This window comes from Stegodyphus dumicola, chromosome 2 (genome assembly GCF_044657685.1).
Source record: "Stegodyphus dumicola isolate Sdum_Otavi_A_Nest chromosome 2, ASM4465768v1".
Lineage (NCBI taxonomy): Eukaryota > Metazoa > Arthropoda > Arachnida > Araneae > Eresidae > Stegodyphus > Stegodyphus dumicola.
This window is the reverse complement of record NC_140769.1, coordinates 9,003,170-9,030,491: the sequence shown is the minus strand read 5'-3', so window position 1 is coordinate 9,030,491 and position 27,322 is coordinate 9,003,170. Positions and strand designations below refer to the sequence as shown.

The 27,322-nt window shown below is 32.1% G+C and overlaps 1 protein-coding gene across 1 annotated transcript in view; it reads left to right on the top strand.

Moving 5' to 3' along the window:
• The window catches only part of LOC118200363 (SHC-transforming protein 1-like), a 54,547-nt gene that overhangs the window by 19,487 nt on the left and 7,738 nt on the right, over positions 1-27,322 (top strand). The window contains exons 6-10 of the mRNA XM_035372324.2: positions 6,785-6,838; positions 8,439-8,620; positions 12,776-12,923; positions 22,378-22,525; positions 22,633-22,725. Of these exons, the coding sequence (XP_035228215.2) occupies positions 6,785-6,838; positions 8,439-8,620; positions 12,776-12,923; positions 22,378-22,525; positions 22,633-22,725 (625 nt within the window). The remainder of the gene's footprint in view (positions 1-6,784; positions 6,839-8,438; positions 8,621-12,775; positions 12,924-22,377; positions 22,526-22,632; positions 22,726-27,322) is intronic.

The window sequence follows — 27,322 nt, the reverse complement described above, 5'->3', positions numbered from 1 at the left end:
TGGTTATAACATACTACAGTAAAGAAAAGCGAGTGATAATTACTTCATTGATTTCTATTTTAGAATGCACGAATAATACAGGAGAAGGTATTTTTAATTGTATAAATGAAAACTTTAAAAACAAAGGTTTAGAATGGAAAAATTGCTTATCATTTTCTTCAGATAATGCTAGTAATATGATTGGAAAGTTTAAAGGTGTAGCATCATTTATCAAAATGCATCAACCAAGTATAATCACCCGAGGTTGTCCGTGCCACCTCTTGCATATAGCTGCAAAAAAAGCTACTGAAAAATTAATTGGCTCAGAAATTGAAATGTTGATAATAGATATATATTTTTACTTGGAGAAAAGTTCGAAACGGAAGCATAGCTTCAAAGTTGCTCAACAAATTTGGGGACAGAATGCAAAATCTCATAAAATTTTGAAATATTGCAGTACGAGATGGTTGTCTCTTTTAGAATCTATAACAAGGATTTTGGAACAGTGGGATGCTGTGATAAATTTTGCCAAATTAAAAAATATGAATGGGTATATTAAATACAAAGTATTGCCTTCTGTAATGCTTGCTGTCTTAATAATACCTCATTCAAATGCAGCTTATTTTTTCTATTGTTAAAAAAATCAGACGGAATTTCGACCAAATTTAGGTCTTAAAACTCTTGAAGCAGTTTTGATTGAAAAAATAAATATGCAGGCAAATGAAGAACTGTGTTATAAAAAGACATTCTCAAAATCAGAACTTAAGCTTGCTAAGCATGCTACATATAAATCTTTGCATTCATAAATTATGCGTATTTTGTTTAATACTTATATGTATCATTCTTGGTTATTTAAATTTTATTTCCCTGTAGAAATCATATCCAGAATAAAGATATGATTTATAGCTTCTGATTTTTTCTATCATTAGTAGTGATTTGAAGTACTTTTTATTAGTGAATGCTTGAGGAGTTAAAAGAAAATTTCTAATTAAATGTGCATATAATTTACAAGGTATATTTTTAATTATTCAGTTTTATATGTATATGGATTTTAAATGTAATAAAATTGATTACAATTAATTATTAATTTAAAATTAATGAATGGTTAATTACAACATACGCTACGCGCACATTTTCAAAGTTGTAAAAATGTCGTTCGCACGTTGACTACTGACAAGGTTTGCTGAAGGTTGGAGTCTATGCAAGAGTGTGCCTTTGTGTTGAGATGAGAATTTTTTAACTGCTTGATTAATAATGTTGGGTGAAAAGCCCCTGTCAATAGCTATTGCTTTTAAATAATTTAGTTCTTCATCAAGGGCTAGTTTGGAGGAGCAAACTTGAAGAGCACGGTAAACAACTTTTGTTTAGTCGTATGACATGTTTTAAAGTTTGGTGGAAGGCAAACCGATGAAGGTTTACGGTAAACCGTAGTAGTGAAGTTGGATGTGTTACGTGTGACCAGAATGTCGAGAAACGGAAGAGAATTGCAAGTCTCAAGTTCAAAAGTGAACTGAATAGCAGAATCAATAAAATTCATTGTTGAAAGAACTTTATTTAAATCATCTTTATTACCTTCAAACAGGTTAAAAGTATCGTCTACGTAGTGGAACCATACCGGGAAGTTTAAAGTTTCAAACAATTTTGATTCATAATAATGCATGTAGATATCAGCCAGGATGGGACTGAGGGGGCTTCCCATGGCTAATCCCTCAGTTTGCTTGTAATATTTATTTTCGAAAACAAAATGTGTTTGTTTCAAACAAAGTTGAGTGAGAGAAATTAGCTCATCAATTTTGATGCAAGAGAAATGAAATTTGCGACTTCTGGTTTCTAAACATCTTAATGCACTCTCCAGTGGGACATTGGTGAATAATGATTTTACATTAAAGAGAAACCATGAGTAAATTACAAGAAGAGAAAAGTTTTTAACCTTTTTTACAAACTCTATTGAATTTTTTATGGTGTAAATGTTATTGTCTAATAGAGTTGAAAATCTAGAAACTAAATATTTAGCTAATGGATACGAGGCAGTACCTAAATTTGACACAATAGGGCAGAAAGGAATACCACTTTTATGAATTTTGGGAAGAGCATATAATCTTCTACAATTCGCAACAGATGGGATAAGTGAATGTTTTAAGTTGCTTGAAATGATTTGCAAAGATTTGATCGCAGTTTTTATTTTTGACAAGTCCGAAGGTGAATTATCTTTAGGGATCGGATTATATGGTCCTTCGTTTAAGAGTTAAGTGACACCATCGATGTAAGTGTTCTTATCCATGATGACTATCTGGCCACCTTTGTCAGCCTTTGAAATGATAATATCCGGGTTAGAATGAATTTCGTGCATTGTAGCTCTTTCTCTCGCAGTTAGATTTGGTTTCAAAGGTTTATTATTGAATTTCACATTATGAGCGATAAGATGCCTAATCATTTCTTTCTGTGAATCTGAAACTTTACTGAACTTGAAAGCTTCTTCGATAGGAGCCAAAATCTTTGGAATCGAGGGTTTACAGGTTTGTAAGAAGTTAAAATTATATTTTAGAATTCTCTCTTGTTCTTCTGAAAGACTAACATTAGAAATATTAACTATTGGTTTGATGTTTACAATGGGAAGATTTTTTTGAACTACTTGAACTGGAAGATTCTAAAAGAAGTTTTTCGAATTTAACTGCAAGGGTGTTTTTATGACGGTTAACTGCATTCTCCGTTCTAGATCAAGACTGTTTGAAGGTAATAAAAATGATTTAAATAAAGTTCTTTCAATAATGAATTCTATTGATCCTGCTATTCCGTTCACTTTTGAACTTGAGACTTGCAATTCTCTTCCGTTTCTCGACATTCTGGTCACACGTAACACATCCAACTTCAGTACTACGGTTTACCGTAAACCTTCATCAGTTTGCCTTCCACCAAACTTTAAATCATGTCATCCGACTAAACAAAAGTTAGCTTCATTTTATTCCTATGTTTTCCGTGCTCTTCAAGTTTGCTCCTCTAAACTAGCCCTTGATGAAGAACTAAATTATTTAAAAGCAATAGCTATTGACAGGGGCTTTTCACCCAACATTATTAATCAAGCAGTTAAGAAATTCTCATCTCAACACACGAAAAGGCACACTCTTGTTTTAGGAGATTATAAAAATTTTGTTGTCATTTCCTTCTTTCCATCAATTAGCTATAAAGTTGCACATATTTTGCAGAAATTTAACTTTCGGGTTGTTCATTCTCCCATCAATAAAATTCCGAGCTCCATACTTAAGGACCCCATTCTGGATATGAATTCCTGGGGTATTTATAGAATTCTTTGCTAGTGTGGTTTAATTTACATTGGCCAAACTTAGAGAGCCTTGAAATTTCGTGTCAAGGAACATGAGGCATGTGTTAGAAAAAAGGAAACACAGAAGTCTTCTGTTGCTCAACATTGTTGGTCCGAAAATCACACTTTCAATTTTTCTGCTGCCAAAATTATTCGAAAAACATCTTCCATTGGAGAACTGGATGTTCTAGAGGCATTTCACATTCATAAAAATCTTTCTGTTCTAGTTAACGATGCTAATTCCAATCCAAATTTGCCTTCGGCCTTTAAAGAAATTAATTTTTAGTTCTGGTTTCACCAACAGATGGCACCACTTGCTTATTCTTGTCCAGGCTTTTTTTTATCTTATCTAATCATTAATTCCTATCTTGTTCATTTGCGGTTTTGCAGCTGAGGATGGTGGTTCGGTAAAACCACCGAAACTAGTCCTGTGAAAATTTTGTAAATATAACACTGATTTTTGTTGTTTGACTTCTGAATTAACATTTTTGTAACTTTGGACATCCTCATCCTGAAATTCATTTAATAGTTGATTTGAAACTCCTAATTCATCACGGCAAGCTACCAAGTCACATACTTCTCCCAAGAGCAGAGATTAATTCGTTTGAAACTGCTTCGCAGACTTCAAGCTCTGCAGCCAAAGAACAGCTATGTATATTCAATGCATATTCTTTGCTGCAGCTGCCACGTCGGTATCCATTTCGTAAACAAACGGAGGCAAGTTGTCAGTCCACTTTGATTGGTGTAAATAATCTATCAAAGTACAGGTTCGTTCACTCGGTTCGAGCAGCTCGCTACGAGCTGCTCCGACAGATGTAAACTGGCCTTATGAATTATGGAAATTGCTTATATTTTATGAAAGTCTAGTATTATAAATTCTTGATTTATTTTACTTAAGAATTTTATACATTTCCTTTAAGGTAAAATAAAATTTGGTACTTTCTAATTATCTGCACCCTCACTAAAAATTGACAAATAAGTATTGATGAGGCAATACTAAGTCAATACACTATGTGACCAAATTTTTATGTGATACCCTATCATGTAGCCAGATATTATTTATGTAGTAACCTAGATATGCACATAGCATATGTGGATTTACACTTTTTAAATGTAGTGGTTGTTTTTCTAATTAGTATTTTTTTAATATTGAGTACATTTATTTCTTTAACAAATTAGAATAGCATTGTTGAATATGTGGATCAATGAAAACAAAGTGTTACTTTTTTAGAGAAATACAGTGTTTGCTCAACAGTAGAAAATGCAAAAATTCACATTCTATGAAGTTATAGTTTTTAAATGACTGAATTTCATGGAAATGCAACGTGAAAAATTACAAACGAAGTATTAGAATGTGGATACAAAATTGGTTTGAAGATAGAATTTGGTTTGTTACAACTATTTGATTTATTTATAGTTGAACAAAGGAATATATGGAAGTGCAATTATTTGAATAAGAATTATAATTATATCTAAACACAACTATCTGTTGGTGTAATTATCACAGAGAGGTGTACATGGCTTCTATGGAAAAATAATATTAAAAAAATAGTGGGCACTGGATGCATTGTAGAAATAGATGTAAAAATACCGAAACAGACATTTCTATCTGAAATTATTAGTAAGTTCACAATTTTTTAGTGGGGTTATGGCTAATAAGTATATATGTAATGATGTAGGAAAGTTGATTTACTCAAATGTTGATCAGCACAGTAAACTTGACAGCTGGGACAGCTTAAATATTCATTTTTATTTCGACTAACATTTCAGTAACACAATTCTTTTTTTCACTTTACTCATGCCTGTTTCAAAACATTTATATTTTTTTATCTCTTGCGGTATGAAGAAAAGCCGCAGTCTAGCTATATCGAAATATAGAAGCAAATGCATATTTATCGAATATGGAAGCTTAGTATAAGAGAAAGATTTCAAGTCGAATTAGCTGTGTCATCTTCTTTATATAAAGTGATGTAAGTGGATTTATTGAGTAATGATGCAGTCCAGAAGAATTTATTACTATTTTTTAAGGAGTTATTGCTAATTTAAAATTTAAATTTAACTATTTTTATCTTGCATATGTGTGTGTATATAAGATAAAAAATTATAAAAGCAAACTTCTAAATTTAATTGTCTATAACCTCTTTTGATTTAATTTCAAGACTTTCTCTGTCTTAGATATAGCGGCATAAGTCTAAACTGTGTCATTAAAATTAATCATGCAATCTTACGTAACGCTTAATGCACTTACCTCATTCCCAATCAAAATTAATTGTAAACCAAAACTAACTCGAATTGAAACTTGACCTTCCTCCCTTCTTCCCCTGCATTATTACTGCAACACTTTCACTCTTCTCATTTAAGCTTTCATCCTGTTAAGACGCTGCTGCAATCATCTGTATTTGCTTATGTCACTATAGTATCAAAATTGTTCTGGAAATTGACACAATTGGAGTGCCAAGTGAATTGTGGCCATCAATGTGAATGTAAATAAATATGGAATGTAATCTGGTTCCACTGTTTATTCTTCAAAATGGATAGACACTCTAAGCATCAAGTATCTTCGCAATCAGCATTTCTACGCTTTTACAACTCAGTAGTCTTAAATCGGTGTTCCCATATATATATATATACTCTGGTAAAAAGGGTTAGTATTTTTTTTTTTAATTTCTGAGTTGGCTGATCAATAAGAAAGAAAAAAGAGTGTAGGATAAAAAATATGAAAGCAAACTTCTAAATTTAATTGTCTACTCTACTGTCTTGTTCCAGTGTTTTTAGTGGTACGCTTTCATGTTATTACTCAAGTCAGCCTCTAAAGTTTCTTCAAATCCTTTTATTGTGGCTGACAATAAAAAAAAAAACAACTTTGTTAGAGAGAATGTAAATGGACTAAGCACAAATTTATCTGTGTCATCATGGGATAATTTCCATTAATATAAAATATATTTTAGAAAAAGAGAATACTTATTTAATTATAACTTTTAAGAGTTTTTAAATAGAGTTATTTTATATACATGTGCAGAAGTTTTTAAGGCTACATATTATCACCACACATATACATGTGTCTTGTTATTAAATTTAATTTCTAATTCAGTTTTGAACCTTTGAATTTTCAAGTTTGATAGGCAAAAGATTTCAGTTTAGAGTAATCAAATCTGCATCTCTCTGCCTTAGCATTTCATTTTGTTATTACTGTTCAGTTTTCAGTAAATCTCATATAAAATCAGTGAACTGCTATCCATGTATTTTAAGATTGGAATGCTAAATTTATTTAAGGTAAAATAAATTTCATTACGATAAATAACATTTGCCTATGTAAGAGACAATTATAACTAAAATTTATTATAAAAATTTTATGAAATTAATATACATTTAAATGTTCTTAAATGTCTTTGCACTGAAATTTTAATATTAACAAGACATAATAAATGTATTGTTTGTAACTTTTTTTGTGCAAATTATGATTTATTTTGTATGTGTTCTTCCCAGGTCATTGCATATCATGAAATGCCTAAAATATCATTTGCTTCTGGAGGTGATGCAGTAAGTTATTTCCATTATGCTTTTTAACTTGATTTTTTAATAGGAAAAACAGTTATATTCTAATATATTTTCTTCTTCTTAAGGTTGTATTAAAAATATTTACTTTGGGCAAAAAATGTTTAGTACTAGTCTTTTGTAGCGATCTTGGTGAGGAAGTTTTTTTGGCACATTTCTGAACTGGTGAGAAACAATCTGTAAGTATCCAAGAAATAGACAGTTACCGTTCTGCACATGTCAGTGCTTTTTGCAGATGAATTGCTATCAAATTGGGTTAAATAATAAGTAGAATTTCCTGCATATTTATATATGTTTAAATAATTTTCTTACATAAATGGACTGAAAAGGATAATTAATATACAGGGTGTTACAGCAATATGGTTACAAACTTTCAGGAAAGATAAAGCACACCTAGACAATGGAAAATCACATAGTCATGCATGGTCGGAAATGCTTTCCTGATGCGGTAGTGATGACACAAAACACAAGAAAGGATGGACTCGAACATAGTGAGAAAACATGTCTGTTATATCAGTGCAGCTAAAATGTTGGGAATGCTAAATTTTTGCATACGTATCCTTAATGTTGAATTGGCAGCGATGGTCCAGTGCATTGCCAGCAAGATCGCTATGCCTGACTTGCATTGACTATTTTTTCTGGGGGTATGTCAGGACACTGGTATATGAAACCTCCATTAACAGTGCTCAGGAACTTGTTGCATGCATTGTGGCAGCTGCTGGGAAAGTCCTGGACACACCAGGTGTTTTCCAGAACATCAGATCTCCCACGTGAGACTCAGATCACTGTCCAGGGTCATAATTTCAATGTCTTAAAATTTAATTCTTTCTTTGTTGACAGTTGTTGTTGGTTTTTGTTTTTGTTTCTTGGTGTTTGCTGCACTGAGCATAAATATGTTTTCTCACCCTGTTCATGTTCATCCTTGTGCTTTTTGTAGTCACCGTTGCGCCACGAAAGCATTTCTGACCATGCATTGCTATGTGATTTTTCTATTGTCCAGGTGTACTGTATTTGTCCTGAAAGATTGTAACTGAATTGCTGAAACACCTTGTATATATTAATTATATTCTGTTGAACTGTATTATTATTTTAAATAAATTGCTGACAAAATTATATTGAATGCTATAATAAATACAGATTTATATTAAATGCTATAATGAATACAAATTTATATTTAATTCCTTCTCTCTCTCTCTCTTTGTATATTTTGAATGAATTGCCATTTGTTATTACCATAATCAGTTTTGTTTCTGTGGATGTTTGCAAAAAATTTGCCAACAAATTGCACTATTACTGTGCCAATGTTATTTTCTATTGCCAAGGTTGGTACAGAAGACAGTTGGCAAATGTTTAAACAAACTAATGATATAGTGAAATTCCCAGGTGCTTTATTAAAATGCCTTTGATTACATTGTAATTTGTTTTATTATTTGCAGTAGAAATAGACACTGCATAACTTCATTCTTTCATTTTCTTTATTCTTCATAATTATTGTTGTCCAATTTGAGTGTAAAATGTATACTTGATATTTCATCATCAGTGTTAGAACTGATTATAGTTTAACTTTTCCTTTTCTGTTGCATAGGACACTTTGGATTTTGTTTCCTATGTTGCCAAAGACCATCGTTACGGTCGTGCATGCTTTGTGCTTGAATGCGGTGGTGGACTTGCTCAAGATGTGATCACCACCATTGGACAAGCATTTGAACTGCGATATAAGCAATTTCTCAAAAGAGTACCAAGTGTCAGAAATGAAGGCAATGAAGCGTATGTTATATTTTTTTATTAATAAAATAATAAATTTTAATTACTTTTAATAATAGTAATTATGGTAGAATTTGAGAAACTGCTGTTTCATATTTTGCTAAATTATAATAGAAAACCATTGAGAAATAAGTATAAAGCCTATCACCACTTTCTTTTCTCCTTTACTTTCTGTATAAAATTAAAATATAGGTTCTCTGAGAATGAAAGATAGGGTTTCATGAGGTCTTGGTATAATATATACTATATGAAAGAGACTGAAAGAACATTTATTATTCAGTCACTGAGGAAAATTATGTGCATATGTTTTTTGTGTGTGTGTAAGAAGCCAATGGATAATAAATACTCATTAATGCAAATTGTCCCTAATCAACAAAAGTCCATTCCATACCATGATTAACAGTAGATGTACCTAAATCAATTTCATATGATGGCATGTGTAAGATATTGAGGTAACATCCTTGTAAAATAATTTTCAATTATTGCATTCATTTGAATTAAAAAACAAAAAGTATAAAGTCACCTATTCTGTTATGCTACTTTGATAACAGACCAGAATTTTGTTTTTAATATCATCCTTTTGGAGCATACTTTATTCCACATAAATGGTTATATAAAATGCACGATTATCTAATTTGAAGCTCTGGAAATCTGCATATGATGCTTGAGAACATTTGAAATTCATATAAGGTCAGTGTGCTGTAAAACCTGATGCATAACAAGAATTTCTGGCCCTGCCCTTTTTCCCTTGTTAAAATTAATACTAATATGCTTGGACATGCTACAGTTAGTTTTGTTCAATCAAATCAAGCCAGTGAGAGCAGAAGGCACTGTTTTTGCAGATCTTTCAGCAAGATGGAGCCCCACCTCTTTTTGCAAATCATGTGCAAGACAAGTTCAATTGTCAGCTTTCCAAAATGCCGGATTGGCAGAAATGGCCCTATAACATGGCTTACAAGAAATGCTGATCTTATTCCACTGGAAATTCTCCTGTGTCTCTTTATCCCAGTTATAGTGAAAGAATCTGTAATTTTTGACCACCTTAAAGATAGATTCAGCCAAGAAATTACACCGGCCTTTTTCCAACAAGAACAAAACTAAATATCACCATGATGTCTGTCATTGGAATCCATACTGAAATTTACTGATTTTGTTTTTGATGATCTTTTTCAGTGACTGAATTAAATAAAAGGATTTTCTATTTGACATAATACAGGTTTGAATGGGACAAAAAGAAAGCATACCTGTGAACACTGTAATTATTTTGATAAATCAAATTTACAGTGAAACTATAGTTATTCAAGTTTCTATAGATGTTCCACATGCCCCCCTTCAGGGACATGGCAAATATTTATGCAGTATTCCAATTCCTACCACACTCCTGATAGAATATCCTCTGTTAATTATTTGAGCACTTCAATTATTCCCTGATGCAGTTCTGTACATAATGGGAAAATGGAGGCAAAACGTTTTGTCTTTGATAAAACTCCACTAGAAAAAATCACAAGGAGTTACTTCTAGGGCTCTCGGTGGCCAACAAAGAAATGACATACATTTCACCCAACATGGCCAGTCCAGCAATGGGGTAGACTATCATTCAGGTACTAGCATATGTTTTTATGCCAATGTGGTGAAGCACCATCTTGCTGCAAAATGAAACCAGGAGCCAGTTACTCTATCTGAGGGAACAGCCACTATGATAGCATATCTTGGTAAATCCACCCCTTAATCAATTTTTCCATAAAGAAAAAAGGACCAGAAACACAACTGTTGGAAATGGTGCAGAAAACGTTCACCTTTGGGGAATCAACTGATGTTTCATTACACCATATGAGTTTTCTGTACCCCAAAATTATAAATTATAGAGATTAACTTTGCTAAAAATGTAAAATGTGGTTTCATCCATAAACACAAGTCTGTTCACAAAACCGCCTACCTCTACCTTATTTTGGAAATTCTCACAGAAAGCTTTATGTAGCACTTTGTTGGAAGGTTTTAATGCCTGTACCATCTCAAAAGTGTAGGATCAGAATTCTAGGTGTTAACGAAACACACCCCAGCCTTTATGTAAGGCCTATTGAATTTAGAACTTGCACAGAATGATTTTGTGGGACTTCGTAAAAACGTTTCATGAATTTTTTTAACCGTTTCGATTTGACTGTTCATTCTGGGTTGGTTTTCTTACACAAGCAACCCATGGGATTCATTCTCAGAGACACTGCATATTATATTAAAGTTTTTTTTTTTTTTTTCAATCACAATATTCGCAATATGCCAGTGTTTTTAAAATTGAGCAAAATAGTAGTTGATATAATTTAGTATTGCTTGTTTATGGTTTCTCATTTAAGAAAATATAGTGGAGCACTGTTTATACGTCTTTCAAGGGACCATTCACAAGTGACATATAAATGAGAAAGTTATATGAAGAAAACTGCAGTTTGTGTTATGAAACGTATATGTATTGTATGTATAGTAGTTGTTAAATTTTGGTATTACTAACCTACTACTGATAATATGCAATTTTATTATCACACTTTGTTTAAGATATGAACCATGTTCAAATAAATTTAAATGAATATTTAATTAATATTAATTTTTAAACATTTTTTTACAATTAATATTTTAAAATTGATAGTAATATAAATTTAATATTTTTAAAAGTGTAAGAATGCAAATTTCTGTGCATAGTTACTTGAAATTGAAAAACAAAGTCATGCCTTTACTTGAATATGTAATACTTTTTTTTCCAAGAACATTTTAAAGCAAATTAAAAAATTTTTCTACGGTAAAGTCTTTAATTGTCATCTGACATGTCTTTTGATTCTGAATCTTTTAAGCAAAGCACTGTGAATCAAAATCAGTTCTTGAAATGTTTTCTTGCTTGTATTATTTACACACAAAGAAATTTTTTACAGTGCCAGTGCAGAAGACAGAATTTTCACAAGAGAGTGTGATTATTTCTTCATTTTCTTTCATCTCTGCTACGTAAGTATTCATCGGATAAAATTCAGTCAATCAGTTCTTCAACTGTGCCTAACTTCATTTCATTGGCATCACAGTTTACATAGTCCTTGATCGTAATGTCTAATTCCAGTAGTTTCTAATTATCTTCATCCGTAATCATAATTTCATCATCAACACTTTCACTTGTTTCTGGGTTCAAAAATCCTTCCTTCAATGAAGTAATTTTTTATTGTTTTGTGGTTGTACTTGAGTCCAGGCAAGTAAAATCCTATTAATAGCCCCAAGAATATTTTAATTTTTCTGTGTATTTCTTCTGCAATATGCCAGGAAGAAAACAATTTTCACATTTTGCAAGAAATCTAATGGCTGGTACACTGATTTTGCAGTTATAGTTTTGTCTATTTTTTTAGCCATTCGGTAAAAATGTCCATAGTTTCTTATTTGTTTAATATTCTAATGGCAGAGTTTTAATATTTTTGAAGCTCCTTTTTTAATGACTTTCCTATTACTAAAAGAGTAATTTTTTTTCCATACCATCTGCATTTGCTTTGTGACACTAGTCACTCACCTATGAAAGCTAGGATTCTTTCGGGCATAAGTATAAAGAAAAGACAGTTTCATTACATTAAAAATGCCTTCGAATTCATATCCATCTATTTTGGTGGAAAAAGTTTTGAACCGTTTTTCAACCGACTCAGGGAATATACTTCTAGAAAAAATACTTGAACAGTGCGACTGCGAAATGTACAAACAGTGCAATAAGTGAAGCACATGAGAGATGTATAACCAAAGTTATACAATGTATAAAAGAAACATTTTACTATTAAAATGAGTTAATTGGGACCAAGATAAAATGACATATAAATGCAAAAGACATATAAACAAGAAACATATAAATGATGCTCCACTGTATTAAAATTTTACTTCTGCCTTTTTAAAATTTCACTGAATGGAGAGGTAAAAAGTCATCTTGGTATAGTTCTTTTATCAGGGCTGGGTCCAGAAAATGTATGTGTTCATGCATGCAGGTATATATGTATCTGTGTACACATATATATGTACATACATAAGTGCATATATACAGACACTTCTGAATCTGGTCCTGATAACAGAAGAATACTGTCATCTTTGCCAAAACTATAAGATAAAAGCCGTGTTACAATTTTAAATTACAAAATTTTATTTTCCAAACAGGTATCAAGCCTCAACAGTTAATGGTAATTTAGTCACACCTAGTAGAGAAGATCCTGAGTATTACAATGATCTTCCAGGAAAAGTTCCTCCAGATGTGATTGCAGATGCTGCATTTTTAGACAACACATCTTTGAAAAGCACCAGTCAGGTAATAACTAGTCTCTGCTGAAAAGATATTCGTCTTATTTGTTTTATCTTAAAAAATAGAGTTTAGTATTTTTGAGTCAGGAATGTAAGGCATGATCCGCTAGAAAATCTGCCTAGTATGAAATAGAATTAGCAGACAAAAGAGATACTGTATACTCTTTTATTGCATAAACAGATAGAATATGCTGCATGTCGTCTTCAATTCAAATTTCTTTATTTTCAGTGGGTTTAAATGTTTGCTTTTCACCTGCCAAATGATATTCACGCTATTGTTTTGCAGTGAATTTTTTTGTGAATTCCAAACATAAATTATGGACTCAATCTTGTGATGTTACCACACAGTGAAATAAGATGCTGTGTGAAGTGTTGCCTGAGGGTCTGCACAGATGTTCCTAATTAACTGAACTAATTGCATCAAATGACATACCATACTTTCTAGTTGTACAGTAAAAGTGGATAATGTATCTTTATTGTTTGTTTCGTATTTCCTTATTATTTCCCATATAGTATAAAAAATGAATTCTTTTATTTTAACTCCTGATTAGCTTTAATATATCTAGCAATTTAAAAAAAAAAAAAAAAATTGCAAGTCACAGAACAATTTTTGTGTATTTTGTGTTGCCTGTTTTTGTGACTTGTTAATGTGTCATTCTAATCAAAAGGTAAACACTATTGATAAAAGTATAGTTTAGGGTACCCCTTGGCGAAACTTAGTGATTTTTGGTGATACATGGATACCGATTTTGTGCAATTCTATGACTCATTATTTTGGCTTGCGAAGTGGTGATTTTTGCGTCAAAAATCACCGCTAGACAAAGCCAAAATAACAAGACAAACAATTGCACAAACTCGGTATCCATGTACACATTGACTTATTTTCACTTAAAAAAAAACCCCAAATTGCACAAAAATAGCATTGCGCACTCCTCTGACTTTATCCATGTACACGTCGACTTATTTTCACTTAAAAAAATTCCCAGAATTGCACAAACTTGCATTGCGCACACCCTCTATTTTGTCCATGTACACATCGATATATTTTCACTTAAAAAGTCAAAGGAGTACCAAATTCTACAATATAGGATAATTTCAATAAAATACATTTTAAACCAAATAATAAAATAACATAAAAAAGGAAAAACATGTTATACACTTAAGCACTACCAAAAGCAAATATTCACTTACCATGGTTTTCCAGTTCGCTTCGTACACCCAGAGCCATGTAAAAATCAAAATATCAGTCATACTCAAATGACTTTTTTCAAACCAGGTACTCTTTCTGATCAAACGCTTCACATAGTGACCATCTGAACCTTTCTTCTTACAAACCCATTTAAATCCATCTAAACGGTTTTAACACACACCACAAAAACGCTTACAAAACATCCCATGATTCAAAATTTTGCAGAATCATGCACCCAATTACATCACAATAGGGTTTCCATAACACTCAACTACTCAGGCTATTATAAATAAAACAACAACTTGGCGATAAATCAAACAACAACTTCGCCATAATACAAGGGGTACCTTAAAGTCTACTCTACCCACACTATTTTTAGATTTTAAAACTAATTGCATTGACCGAAAACTTTTTTTTAAATATACTTCCACTCTTTTTACAGTTAGAAAAATATCAGCAAAACAGACAAACAAAATGAAAATTGGAGGTTGAAAATAGAAAGTTTTATTGAAAAATTTAAATTTGATTATTTTTTTGCCTGTGTAAAAGATAAAGCTGTTTACTTTTTATGCTCAGATTCAGTATCTTGTGATCAAAGAACATAATATTATATGGAATTATTATTAAAAAACATGGTATAGATTATAAAACCATCCAAAGCCAAAATAAGTTAAATTAAATAAATTGGATGAAGCTTAAAACAACAAAATGTGTTTAAAGCTCAAAGTTTTCATCAGATTTGGCAATGAAAACTAGATATGCTGTTAGTAAAATTTTGGTTTAAAACAAAATGAAACCAAATACTGACGAAAAGATTATTATGAATTCTTTAATGCTGTTGCAAAAGTAGCTTTTCCTGATAAAAAAGATGTTATTCTGAAAATATTACCAGAACTTAATAGAACATATTGAAAAATCTAAATGGTATACCTTAGCACTTGATGAGAACTATGATATCAGTAACACATCACAAATAATGATATTTGTTTTTACTGAAGAAATTGGTTCATTGATGCCAGTGACCTGAACTACAGCACTTAAAAACCTGTTTAATGAACTAAAATTGCTGTGTGAGAACTTATGAATTTTATTTGATAATACTCTTGATATATCAACCAATACAGCATGAGCAATGGCAAACATGGATTTAGGAGTCATGGAAATGTTATTTCATAATATTAAAAACTTGTTGCATAATTCGTCAACAGAATCTTTGCACAAAAACTGTAAATATGCAAATGTCCCCATACCTTTAATAGTGCTTATTAATTTTTTTCTCGAATCTCGAGCATTATTGCCAATTTAAAAAAACTTTAAAAGTGGATATGATAATATTTGGAAAGTGAATATCATGATGAAGTACACTGGTCGAGTAGAGGCAGTATGCTGTTAAAGAATATATAACTTGAAAAAAATGAAATTCAGTTGTTTGTGGAAATAAAAGAATATCCATTTATCAAATTCAATAATAAGGAATGGGTGTGTGGTTTTACCTTTATTGTCGATATAATTCAGCATCTGAATGACTGAAATATGGAACTTCAAGGAAAAAGCGAGTTTATAGGTGTAACTTGTTTAATGAAATTAAAGCTTTTGAAAGCAAATTAAAAATTTATGTATTGCATATGTTGTAAAATAGCACGTACTGTTTTCTGTACTTAGGAAATGAAACTGCTTCAGAAGCATAAAAACATGTCCAACAAATACAAGTATTAATAACCCAATTTGAATTGCAATTTTAAAATATTTAGATTGGGAAAAAAGGTTCTTTAGTTAATATTTTTCCCTTCCCCTTTAATATAGAAGTGGAAGCAATTCCTGTTGAATTACAAATGGAATAGATAAATTTACAAAACAACACTGGTTTGAAAAATAAATTTTAGAATAAGGCCATCCAAAAGTTTTATCAAAATTGCATCATTTTCAAAAAAAAAAAAAAAAAAAAAAAAAATCCACAATAAATCACACATCCACTGCAAGTCATGACACTTTTTAAAAGTGCTTAAGTTTAAGAGCAGTTGTTTCCCAGAGTGAAATTACAAAAATTGAATGAACTTAAATGACATAAAGCTGTGTGCAAGCTGCTGTGTCGTGGGTATCTGCAAATGGATACTAGTTTGGTAGCAAAGAAGCAGTGCCAAACTTATTTTTATAAGAATTATATTTAACTGTTTTTATGGTATTTTCATTATATATTTTATATGTGTTAATTTTTAAAAGATTGTTATTTTGTTAACAAGATAGTTTGTGTTTATCATCTAATGTTGATATTTTAAATTTAGAATTCGCCCATTATAAAAAAAAAAAAAAGTTGCTCATCCATGCACTAAAGTATAGTAATAACAGGGTTCATATGGCCCTTAAATGTCCTTAATTTCGACCAAATTTGACAGGAGGTCCTTAATTTTAATAATCTGAAATTTCTGTCTGTTTTCACAACTGCCATTTTGAATGTGAATTAGCATTTTTGACAAATATTTTTGGCAATTCATTGATAAATATCTTTTGTATGGGTGAATAGGTTCATGGATTATAATTTGTTCCTATTTCTAATATAAACAGTAGGACACTCAAAAGGTATCAGCAACCCCTATAACGACAATGTTAAATTGGCCATTTTCGATGTACCTTCTCTCAAAATCTGCTGTAGATACATGCTTGAAATTTTTTTGTGTAATTAAAGTATACCTATCTGGTTATACTGAAATGAGCTTTTGAAACGTTTTGAATTTTAAAGTAATTTGCAGAATATTTTATCAGGCATAGTAAAATTTAGCACTTTTCTCACACACACACACAAAAAAAAAAAAAAAAAAAAAAAAAAAAAAAAATCCTTAAATTATCACAAAAAGCTCTTTTTAGTAAATATTGGGAAATTATAACATTGACCAATTTCTTTAAAACAATGCTAATATATTGAAATTGTATTCAAGAAATAACATTAAAATGAAACGTTTTTATTTTCCGCTATCATATTATAAAATGACATTACTTTCCATTAATGTTTTCATGGTAAGAGTTTTCCCTATGTATTTGTCTCATTATGCATCACTTTTCTCCATAAAATAAATTTTACACCTTTTTTCCTTTCCCGCCCCTCAACATATTTCTGGTTTTTTGCTCTTACAGAATTAGTAGGGGTAATTTTTCTATAAGATTTTAAACGCTGCAGCTTGGAAAGTTTAGAAAGATTTGAAGGCAAGATGTATACCCACAAATCTAGAACATTCCAGAAAAATGTCTTCATGGTATTAACATGTAATGGGTGTATTTTACAGAAGGTTTGCGACGAATTTTCACTTTTTGGATAATTTTTGGAAGACCAATGAAAACATAATATTTGGCTGTTTTACTTCTGATACTAGAAGTCTTTTTCTTAATGTGTTTATTTCCCCTTTGTTTTCTCTACTTTTCACTAGACACAAGCATGGAAAATATAAAAAATGCTTCTAATCTTATGACATGGACATGCATTTATAGGAAGGAATTTTCTGTTAATAAAGGAATTCAAAACTGACAATTAAAAATACTCATCTTATATGTATGAATGCGTCATCAGTTGTATAGCTAGGGTGGGGCAAAGGGGGACATCTGCCCTCGGGCGCAGAATCCATAGCATACAAAATTGATGTTAGAAAATTTTTAAATGAAATGTTTTTTGTTCTTGCCATACAGAAGGGGGCGCAAAATCTTCAGCTGTTCCCGGATGCTGAAAACCCTACCTACGGCTTTTCGGGGCTGGCGCTACGCGTTTTCCCACTTCATGCAATCTTTGTGAATCCTAAATTCTGCTGCCTAGTGCCTTCCTAAATTGTAAAATTTTGCCGTTTCTAGATTTTGTTGTTTGTTGTGTTACTGAATTCTAAAAATTCTGCTACACCGGCTCTGTAATTGTATATCATATAATCATTTCATATTTATTCTGAATGTACATATTACTAAAGAAGTAAAATTAGCACCTTTTCCTATACATTCTAAATGCATTTAGTTTTTTTAGAATAACATAAATCTTTAATTAAATTTTAAAATGAAGAAAAAGTGTATTGAAGAAAGAATTCAAATGCATAATGAGAAAGAAAATTATTTTTCAAAAATATGTACAGTTATTATTATATAAATTAAGCAGTTGTTTATAATTTCAACCTTTGTTATAATTTTCACTTTCCATTTCCTCACCAGAGTGAAAATCACTTAAATAGTTTTTAAACTAAGGTTTTGGGGGTTCTAAGACAGAATTTGTTTCTGGCCTATGCTTGCACACTGCATTAGTTCCTACCAGCACTGGCTATCTGTGATTATTTGTCTTTACATTATCACTGCTGATATTTAAGTTTGTTACACAATGACTTTGTTACTTTGAGTTTGTTACAGCGTGTTACTGAGCCAGCTTAGATTAAAATTAAATTATAAAACTTTCACTTCTAGTCCACATTTTTAATTTGAATTTGACTGTTCCTGTTATTGGATCACCATAAGCTGTAGTTGATTTTTCTAGCATAAAAACATGCTTTTATATTCTAAGGTCTTTTTAAATAAGATGTTTATTTAAACCTTTATCTGACTTAGGAGCTACTTTCAGACATAGTGATAATTTGCTTCACATCTGTCAGGGATTTTGAACTATTTAGCTTTTATCAGATCAAGTAAAGCCACATAGGTACATAATCGAGAGATTGACAAGTTAGGAGGTAAAACGCATGGAAACTAGTGGAAATATTGGTTTGCATATTGAAACAAATTTCTAATTTTTATAAAAGATGCTTAAAGAGAAAGAAATTGGTATAAAATAGCCAGAATGTCTGGAAAAGCTTCATATTAAAAAGATGCACAAATATAATTCAAGAATCAATGTCATAAATTACATGTATTTTAAACTGTGACATGTTAATAGATTGTGATTTTAATAGTGTTTTTTTAACAAATATTTAAAAAAAAAATAAATTTAATAGTGGCCATGTAAATCTATAATGACTAAAGGCATCTATTGAGACTTAAAATAATATAAAACAACTTATCACCTTTGATGCTTTAGTGTTTTATTGGAACATTAATATACAGTGTGTTTCAAAAAGAATATACATATTTTGAATGCATACATTTATTAAACTGTATGACATAGGAATATTAAACTTTACGATGTATATGTACGAACCTCTGAAGTTCAAATTACAGATGTTCAGTATGTCCCCCATCAGCGACACGAAAAATATCACATCGATACTCAAATTCCTCCCATACTTGGGCAAGCATGTCCACCGTCACTGATGTTATGACAGTACGGATCCGGTTCTTTACTTTTTCCAGGTTCTGTGGGAGTGGTGGTACATAAGCGTTGTCTTTAATGAAATCCCACAGGAAGAAGTCACAGGGTGTCAAATCCGGTGACTGTGGAGGCCAGCTGAGAATTCTAAGTCACCAGCTCCTTAACGACCAGACCAACGGTTCGGTAGAGTTTCATTCAGATAATCTTGCACTTGGTGATGCCAGTGAGGGGGGGGGAGTGCCCATCTTGTTGAAGAACGAAGTTGTTTGCATGCAGCCTCAGAAACAATCAGTTTTGTAACATAGCGAGATACTGCTGACCGTTAACCGTGTTTCCATCAAAGAAGAATGGGCCGTAAACAGATGATCGGGCTATCGCACAAAACACATTGATTGGGGTGAATCTCATACATGTTCACTGGCTGCATGTGGGTTCTGTAGGCCCCAAATTCGAACATTGTGTTTGTTTACATGACCACTAACATGAAAAGTCACCTCATCGCTGAACACGATGCATTGTGCGAAAGTGTTGTTATTGTCAATAGCATCAATAATCTCGTTACAAAGTGCCACATGTTTACGTTTGTCATCAGGACGCAGAGCCTGTAACAAATATAACTTGTACGGCTTCATAACCAACCAACGTCTTAAAACACAGCAAATTGCTATTGTAGGCAGTTGTAACTCCCGACTGCATGACGAGTTAATTTTGAAAGACTGCATTGGAAAGCAGTTTGAATTCATGCAACATTTTTGTTAAAAACACGAGGGCAGCCAGGACTCTTTCCTTTACATACACATCCTGTATTTCCAGACTGTCAATATCATCTGCGAATGTTCCACCCATTCGGAGGATCACTTTGGTACCTCAACTTGAAGCGTCTTTGCACTGTAATCACGGAATTGCACTTTGCAAACTCATGAACACAAAATGATTTCTGCTGCCGAGTAGCCATTTTAAACATGTGATGGCAAAACAGAAGACAACTGACATCTAGCAGCTATTAATATAAACTAGACGCGCACACGCATATTCGCAGCTGTAAAGGTTATTTGTTTATGCACAGAAAGTTTGTAGCTTTGAGGTCCAGATTATAGATCATTCCGGATTATGGGTGTCCGAATTAACGACTTTTGACTGTATTTGTTTTGTATGCTCAATTTTGACAATATCTGATAAATGAAAATAAAGACTTGTAGTCTCAATAAAATGCCCCATTAATGGCGATAAATGACTTTTTGTAGCACCCATCTTCTTGGGAATTCAGGTTAGAAAGAGGGGACAGGAAAATGTTGCGCTATTCGTGGATTAAATAAGTGCTGTTTGTATCGTACCTTCTCAACGTATAGATGATGCTCCAAGACCTGGAACTGATTGTCATATTTTAGGGAGAACATTTCATCAGTAGCAGGTAGTAAATGTAGATTCGTGGTTCATTATTGGATAGGGTATTGTGCTGATCAAATGGAGACCAATAACATTAGACACTGTTTGAGTTCAATAAGGGAGTACAATCAAATACCGAAAATCCGCCGACCTGAAATCCGCGTTGCCTCTCAAAATATAAACATTCAGTTTATAGGTTCCGGAAACCGCAACATTGAGTACAAAATATCGAAGAAAAAATACTTACCGAATAATGATGTTGTAATTACCGAATAATAATGAGTCATAACGGAAATACCAAATTATTGACACAAAAAAAGTTTTAAAAAATAAGATAAAGGTTTTTTTTCCTTCTAATCTCTGCATCGGGGTAAAAAAGCAGATGTTTGACTCAGCTCTTCGTTCAAGTTCACAATTCACATTGTTGTGTTTTCTGAGCTTTGTTATTTCACGAGATTGTTTAGTGCTGCCTTTTTTTTTTATCCTGATATTTTGTGGATAAATTAAGTATATTTTAAATTTCAGCCCTTTTTAATACAATAACAGATAAGAAATGCACTCATGATTTAATTGCTTGCAACGTTAAAAAGCGTAAACCCGTTGCATTGACGGTAATGCAAAAAGTGCAAATTCTGCAAAAGATGGAGGCAGGTGCTACTTCTAGATTTATAGCAGAATGGTATGGAACTGTGACATGATTTTGTATGATATATGGAAAAATAAAGAAAAGCTGTTGAAATTTTATAGCAATAGTGATTCTAACACCCGAATCCAAGACCGGAAATCTTTGCTTGAGGCGAAATTGGCAAACCTCGATGCTGTGTACTATCAGCATTTTCTGAAGAGAATCTAAACTAAGTCATAACAAGTCAGTCCAAATCCAGCTGTAGGGGAATTAGCAAAAATCTTCTACATACACAGAACAACTGTGAAAAGAAGTGTTGTAGCACTAGGTTTCACTGTAATTTCACAAGTGCCAAGTTGATGCTTGGGTTCCACAAGCAAGAACTTCATCCCAAGAAAGTGGTGTTGAGTGTAGAATGTGAAAAGAATAATTTATTGGAAGGTCCTGGCACATAAAACCATTATGCAATCTTCTACTGTCAACAGTCGGAGAGACTGCAAGAATCATTGTGAACGAAAACAGCCGAGCCTTGTTAATTGCCAAGAGTGTGTCATCCAGCCTGGTAATACTAAGCCACATACTGTAATGCCATGTCAGAAATTAGTAGATTTTGGTTAGGAGATTTTATTCAACTCACTGTTGGCCCCCACAGAATTCCAACTTTGTCATAATTTGTGAAACACCTTTACTTGGAAAAGCTTTGATCATGTGGAGGCTGCAAAAATTTCCTTAATGTAAGTTCTCCAGTTCTAAAATTGTGGATCTGATCAATATAGGATTCGTCTTCTTCCGGAAAAATGGTTAGAGGTTATTGATCATGATGGTGATTATACACAGTCCTAGGTGAGGTACAGTTTGTGTTGTTTGCATATGCATATCAAAATCAAGTAGAACTTTTGTCCCTGTTCAGTATGTAAATATAGTTTTAAAATGTTTTGTAACTTCCATCATGCAACATCTAGATAATTTTCATTTTAATATTACTAATTTCTTTGTAGGCCAGCCTTGCTGTGAAAGAAATAAACTCAAATACTACATATCCAGTTCCATATGCAACTACGCCATTGCAAAGAGAATTTCCCGAGAGTTTAATCGATCTCACCGCAAATTCTAGCAATGTGTCTGTATACCGTCGACCAGGACCAGGTTTGTAGCTTGGAATCAGTATTTAAAAAAGATTTATTTTGTTATCTTGAGTATTGCTTCACATTACTTGTAAATTTATGATTTTTTTCATTGCCATTTCTTTTTAGAATATGTTAACACTACTGCTGTTATTTCCAATGAAAGATGTAATGACACAAATGCAAAGCAGAAAACTGTAAAGCATGACATATTTGATATGCGTAAGTATTAGTTTTATATAATACTCTATATATATATGCATGCTCTGTTTTAGAAACCATTATTATTAAAAGAGCTGAACATTTTGTTAGAAATGAAAGCTTTAAGACTTATATTTCATTTTAATTGTTTATTAGTTTTTCATCTACTTATTGTACATGTCCTTCCTTTTTAATTTTAAGAATTTTCAATTTATAGACCAGATTAACCTTAATTTTAAATCATCAATATATGCAATTTTATGATTATTTAACATGATGAAGATATTATCACGTTAATAGCTCACTTTTCTATCGCCTAGCAGTCCCAATAGGTCAGATAAATATGCTATCATTGGCAATACAGTTCTCTTAGTGTGCACAGTTACCTCCGCATGTTTCAAATTAAATGAAAAATTATCTTCCTGAAGATCAGGGGTGTAGCTAGAGTTTCCAGTGCCCAGGGACAACTGAAGAATTTGTGCCTCTTTCTGTGTTCCAAGAATGGAAAACATTTATTTAAAAATTTTCATAGCAGCAATTTGGCACCCCTTGGATGCTGTGCCCGGGGACAGATGTCCCCCTTTGCCCCACCCTAGCTACGCCACTGCTGAAGATTCCAATAGACTCCTATTGTTTTGGTCTCTTTAGTTTTTAAAAATGCACAATTTGACTCAGTATTATTGTTGAGCTGATTGTAATTGCTACACGACTTGTGAAGCTCATTCCTCCTTTTTTGAAAATTTAAATTAATTGATATTATGCTTCTTTATTGTCTCGTCTCACCTCCTAGTAAAATGTTGCCCATGTAGGTATCCAACATTATTCTCGGAGCAGCTAATGAAAATTACTTGGACTCATCTATGCTTAATTGTCATAATGTGCGCATTGTTAAGTATGGAGAAATTATGATCCCATATGTCACAATTGCTTATTCAAAGACTTTTCCTGGTTTATCGGATTTCTGCTTTCCAAAGTATTCCTTGAACTTTTCTCTGTTCTGGAGTTATCCAAGTCTTGCTCTACATCTGCAGTAAATGGAGAGAGATGTTTCGTAAACCTAACCATTAAAGCAAAAATATTGTCTTGAATCGCACCTCTTTTATTGTAGTGAGTTTAACAAATTTCCATTAATTGTAGGACATGAAGCATTGAATACTGCCCTAACCCTTGTGGAATTTTTTGTAGGTTTATGCACACCTTAATGGGGTATAAAATATGAACCAGTCTCATTTTCTTTTTCTATTACTTCATATGTGTGTCCCATTTAGTCATAACTCTGCTAAAAATTCTTTGTATAATTTTAAAAATCAGGATCTAAACTCAATCTTTTCCACAAGTCTTTTAATTTTCTCAAAGCTATGTCCTTTGACTCTCCTAGGCATGAGGGATTCTCCTTTAAAGGCATAGTTACAACATAGCTATCCAGTTTATTCCTTTCATGAGTTTTCTGTAAATGGTCATCACAAATATATATTTTACTGTTTCCTTTTCAGCAGTTTCTACCTCCCAAAACTTTCTCATTGTTTGTTTAAAGTCATCTGTTGCTTTCATTACCCACAATGTATGCGGTTTTGTTCTTCTGATGCAATGCTACCTGACATAATAAATCCTAATATGTTGTTTTGCAAATTAAGACTTGAATTTTCATAATTAATCTGTTCCAATTTTAATATTTCAAAGAAAACCTCAGCTCCTAAAAGCATTTCTTTATGTTCTGGTACATTAAAATTCTCATCAACTAATTTCATGTTACACAAAAATCATGCACTTTAATATCAATTTTGCTTGAAAGAATCAAATCTTGCATAATTTTTGGTACTTCTGAAAAGTATAAATTTTTCTTATAACTTGTATCTTAATTGCTAACACACGCCTAGACTCTTCTCCAAATTTGTAAATGGAATTGTTAAATTTTATCTTTTTATCGTTAAACTTTATCTTCTTTATCTTTTTATGTTTACTTTATCTGTCTTCAAATGGAATCCACTCACACATTGTATGGTTATGAAACAGCAAGTGCTGCCCAGTCTAACAATGTTTTGCCTGGATGTAACTTTACCTTACCATCATTAATAAAGCAAATCCGGGTACTTAATATTTCTTAATTTACAACAGACAAACTGCTCTGCAAACAGACCATTACCACTGTTTGAAAGTCTGGTGCTAGGGGAAATGTACACTGAAACCATTAGTTGGTGTTTTGTTTTTCTTTTTTTCATACGCTTTCGTTAATGTTTTACTTTCCAAGGAGAAATGGAGCATCACATGGTGTCTTCCCCCACATGCAGAACATAAAATTTTTTATTTGTAATTTTTAATAAAATGATGTAATGATAAGCAGTTAAAACACAAATTATATTTCTTAGCTATTTCTGCTGTGTTATTTAGGTAGTGTCTTGGAATTGGGGCACTGCTAGAAAGCATGATTTTGATTGCAAATAATACATTTTGAACTTTCAACATCTGTTAAAAGTACTTACAGTACTGTTTTCTCTTGATTGTCTTTACAATATGGAGTGGAACTGTTTTTAAGAACTTTTCTACATGAAGTAATTAAACCCTTGAGAGCCAGCGCATGGAGAACAAAGCACAGCCACGAGACTGAACCCCCCTATCCAAATAGATAAATTTGGGAATAATGTTTGTGAAATAATTCAAAATGAGAATTGACACACAGGACAATGACACATTTTTTCGGTCCTAACAAGTGCTTATAAGTCCTTATAAACAGAAAAATACTTATTTACTTTTCAAAAATCAAACATGAATATGAATTACTTCTTTGTATTATTTGTCAAGGAAATGCAATGCATTTTCATTTTGTAATGTTTGTATTTATTTGATTTTGCATAGTAAATGAGCTAATGTTCTACATGTTTACAAAAGCATACAGGCAACTTTTCTTTGCAAAAGCAGTCTTACATGGCAATTGCTGTGGGCAAAATCCCCAAGGTTACTTAGCAAAATTTGAAGCTGTTGTTAGCAATTGTAGAAAAGTTAATTTAAGTCTTATTTTTTATAGTAGTAGTAAGTTTTAAAATGTACTTTTTTATATGTAAGTATTCTTTAACTGTTTGAATTTAAGAATTAATTATGTTTTTAAATATCAATTAAATGTTGTTTTAAATTATTTTAAATGAATTGTTTCTGTCAGTTTATTTTTACCATTTTAAAAAATATTGTCACTGAAACTTTCTTCTCTTAAACTCTTAATTTTTTAGTTTAGTTGATTAGTATCTCTGCATGTTCTTTTGAATTTTATCACTTAAGTGGAATATTTTCACAAGGAATAAAACTGAGCTTTGGTCTAATGCATGAGCTGCTTGAACTCTGTCATTAAGTCTGTTACTTCCCAATTCTCTCCTGCTAAGAAATTTTAAGGCTTCAAAGAGACCAAAAAAACATACCATTTGAAAATGAGCATCATTAGCTGTTTAGAGGAGACAAGTTGTATGTCAGAGTTCGTAGCGGTCTTTACAAGTGCTTATAAGTCCTTATATTTGAAAATAAAATATAAAAGCCCTTATAGGTGCTTACTTTTTCTCTAAGCACATTTTTTTTTTTCTTTTTGTGCTTATTTTCTGCTTTTAGTGCTTTTTTTTTTTTTTTTTAACGAACGCACATTTTTTTCCCGTACCAAAGCCGAAGCTTAAATAAAAAACTTTCCTTCCTTATATGGAACGTCAGATGGTGAATTATACTCTCAGAAATAGTTTTTTGTCCCTTTCTCTGCATGAGTACAGACAGGTGCACGTCGCTGTATCGGTTCAAAGAATTGCAAAACAGTAGAAAATTCCGGTACATTCCGTATTCTTTTGCTCCCACCCAATACTACACACGTTTGAATTTCTATCAAGATTTTAATAATTTACATTCTCATTCTGCATGGTCAGTTCATATTCACGTTTATTGTGATCAGTATGCTTATATTGTGAGCATATGTATGAATATTTATAAAAATATATTTACAGTAAGTGCTGAAGTATAGATAAACTTAAAAAATGGGTGTGTTTTAACAGATTAGTTTTTTAAGGAATAAATTCGGAATGACATAAATAAAGTGAAAGTAATCAAACAGTCAAAAAAAAATTTATTTATTTCCCCCCCCCACTCAATGCATTATACAGTACAGAAGTTGGGGGTTCTCCCCTTTCTCCACAAAATCTCGAACATTGAAACCATTACAGTCTGCAGCAAAGCAATGGACTTTTTTTTTTTTTTTTTTGGTCACGTTCCAACCTAGATTGAATAGGACTAGAAGTTCTGCGGTCTACCAACCTAAGCAAAGAATAATTCTATTCCGGGAATTTAATGCAGTCTGTTCAAAATTAGAATGAAAAACACCCCCAGATTGGTAAAACTCTTTATTAATCAATATGAGTACGGTGCATGGCGTATCCTGCTCAATGACAAATATACCACATGGGCACATGACGGTGAAAATTGGACAAAGTAAAGGGGCATTTTCCTTTATTTAGTTATTTATTCTCCGAATACCGGCAGCTGTTGATTCCGATTGCGTAATATCACGTGCAAAAGAATTAAGGCGCAACGCATTGCGTAATAATGTGTGCGATATTTCACAGAGATAAAAGAGTTTTACTATGCTTGCTAAGCA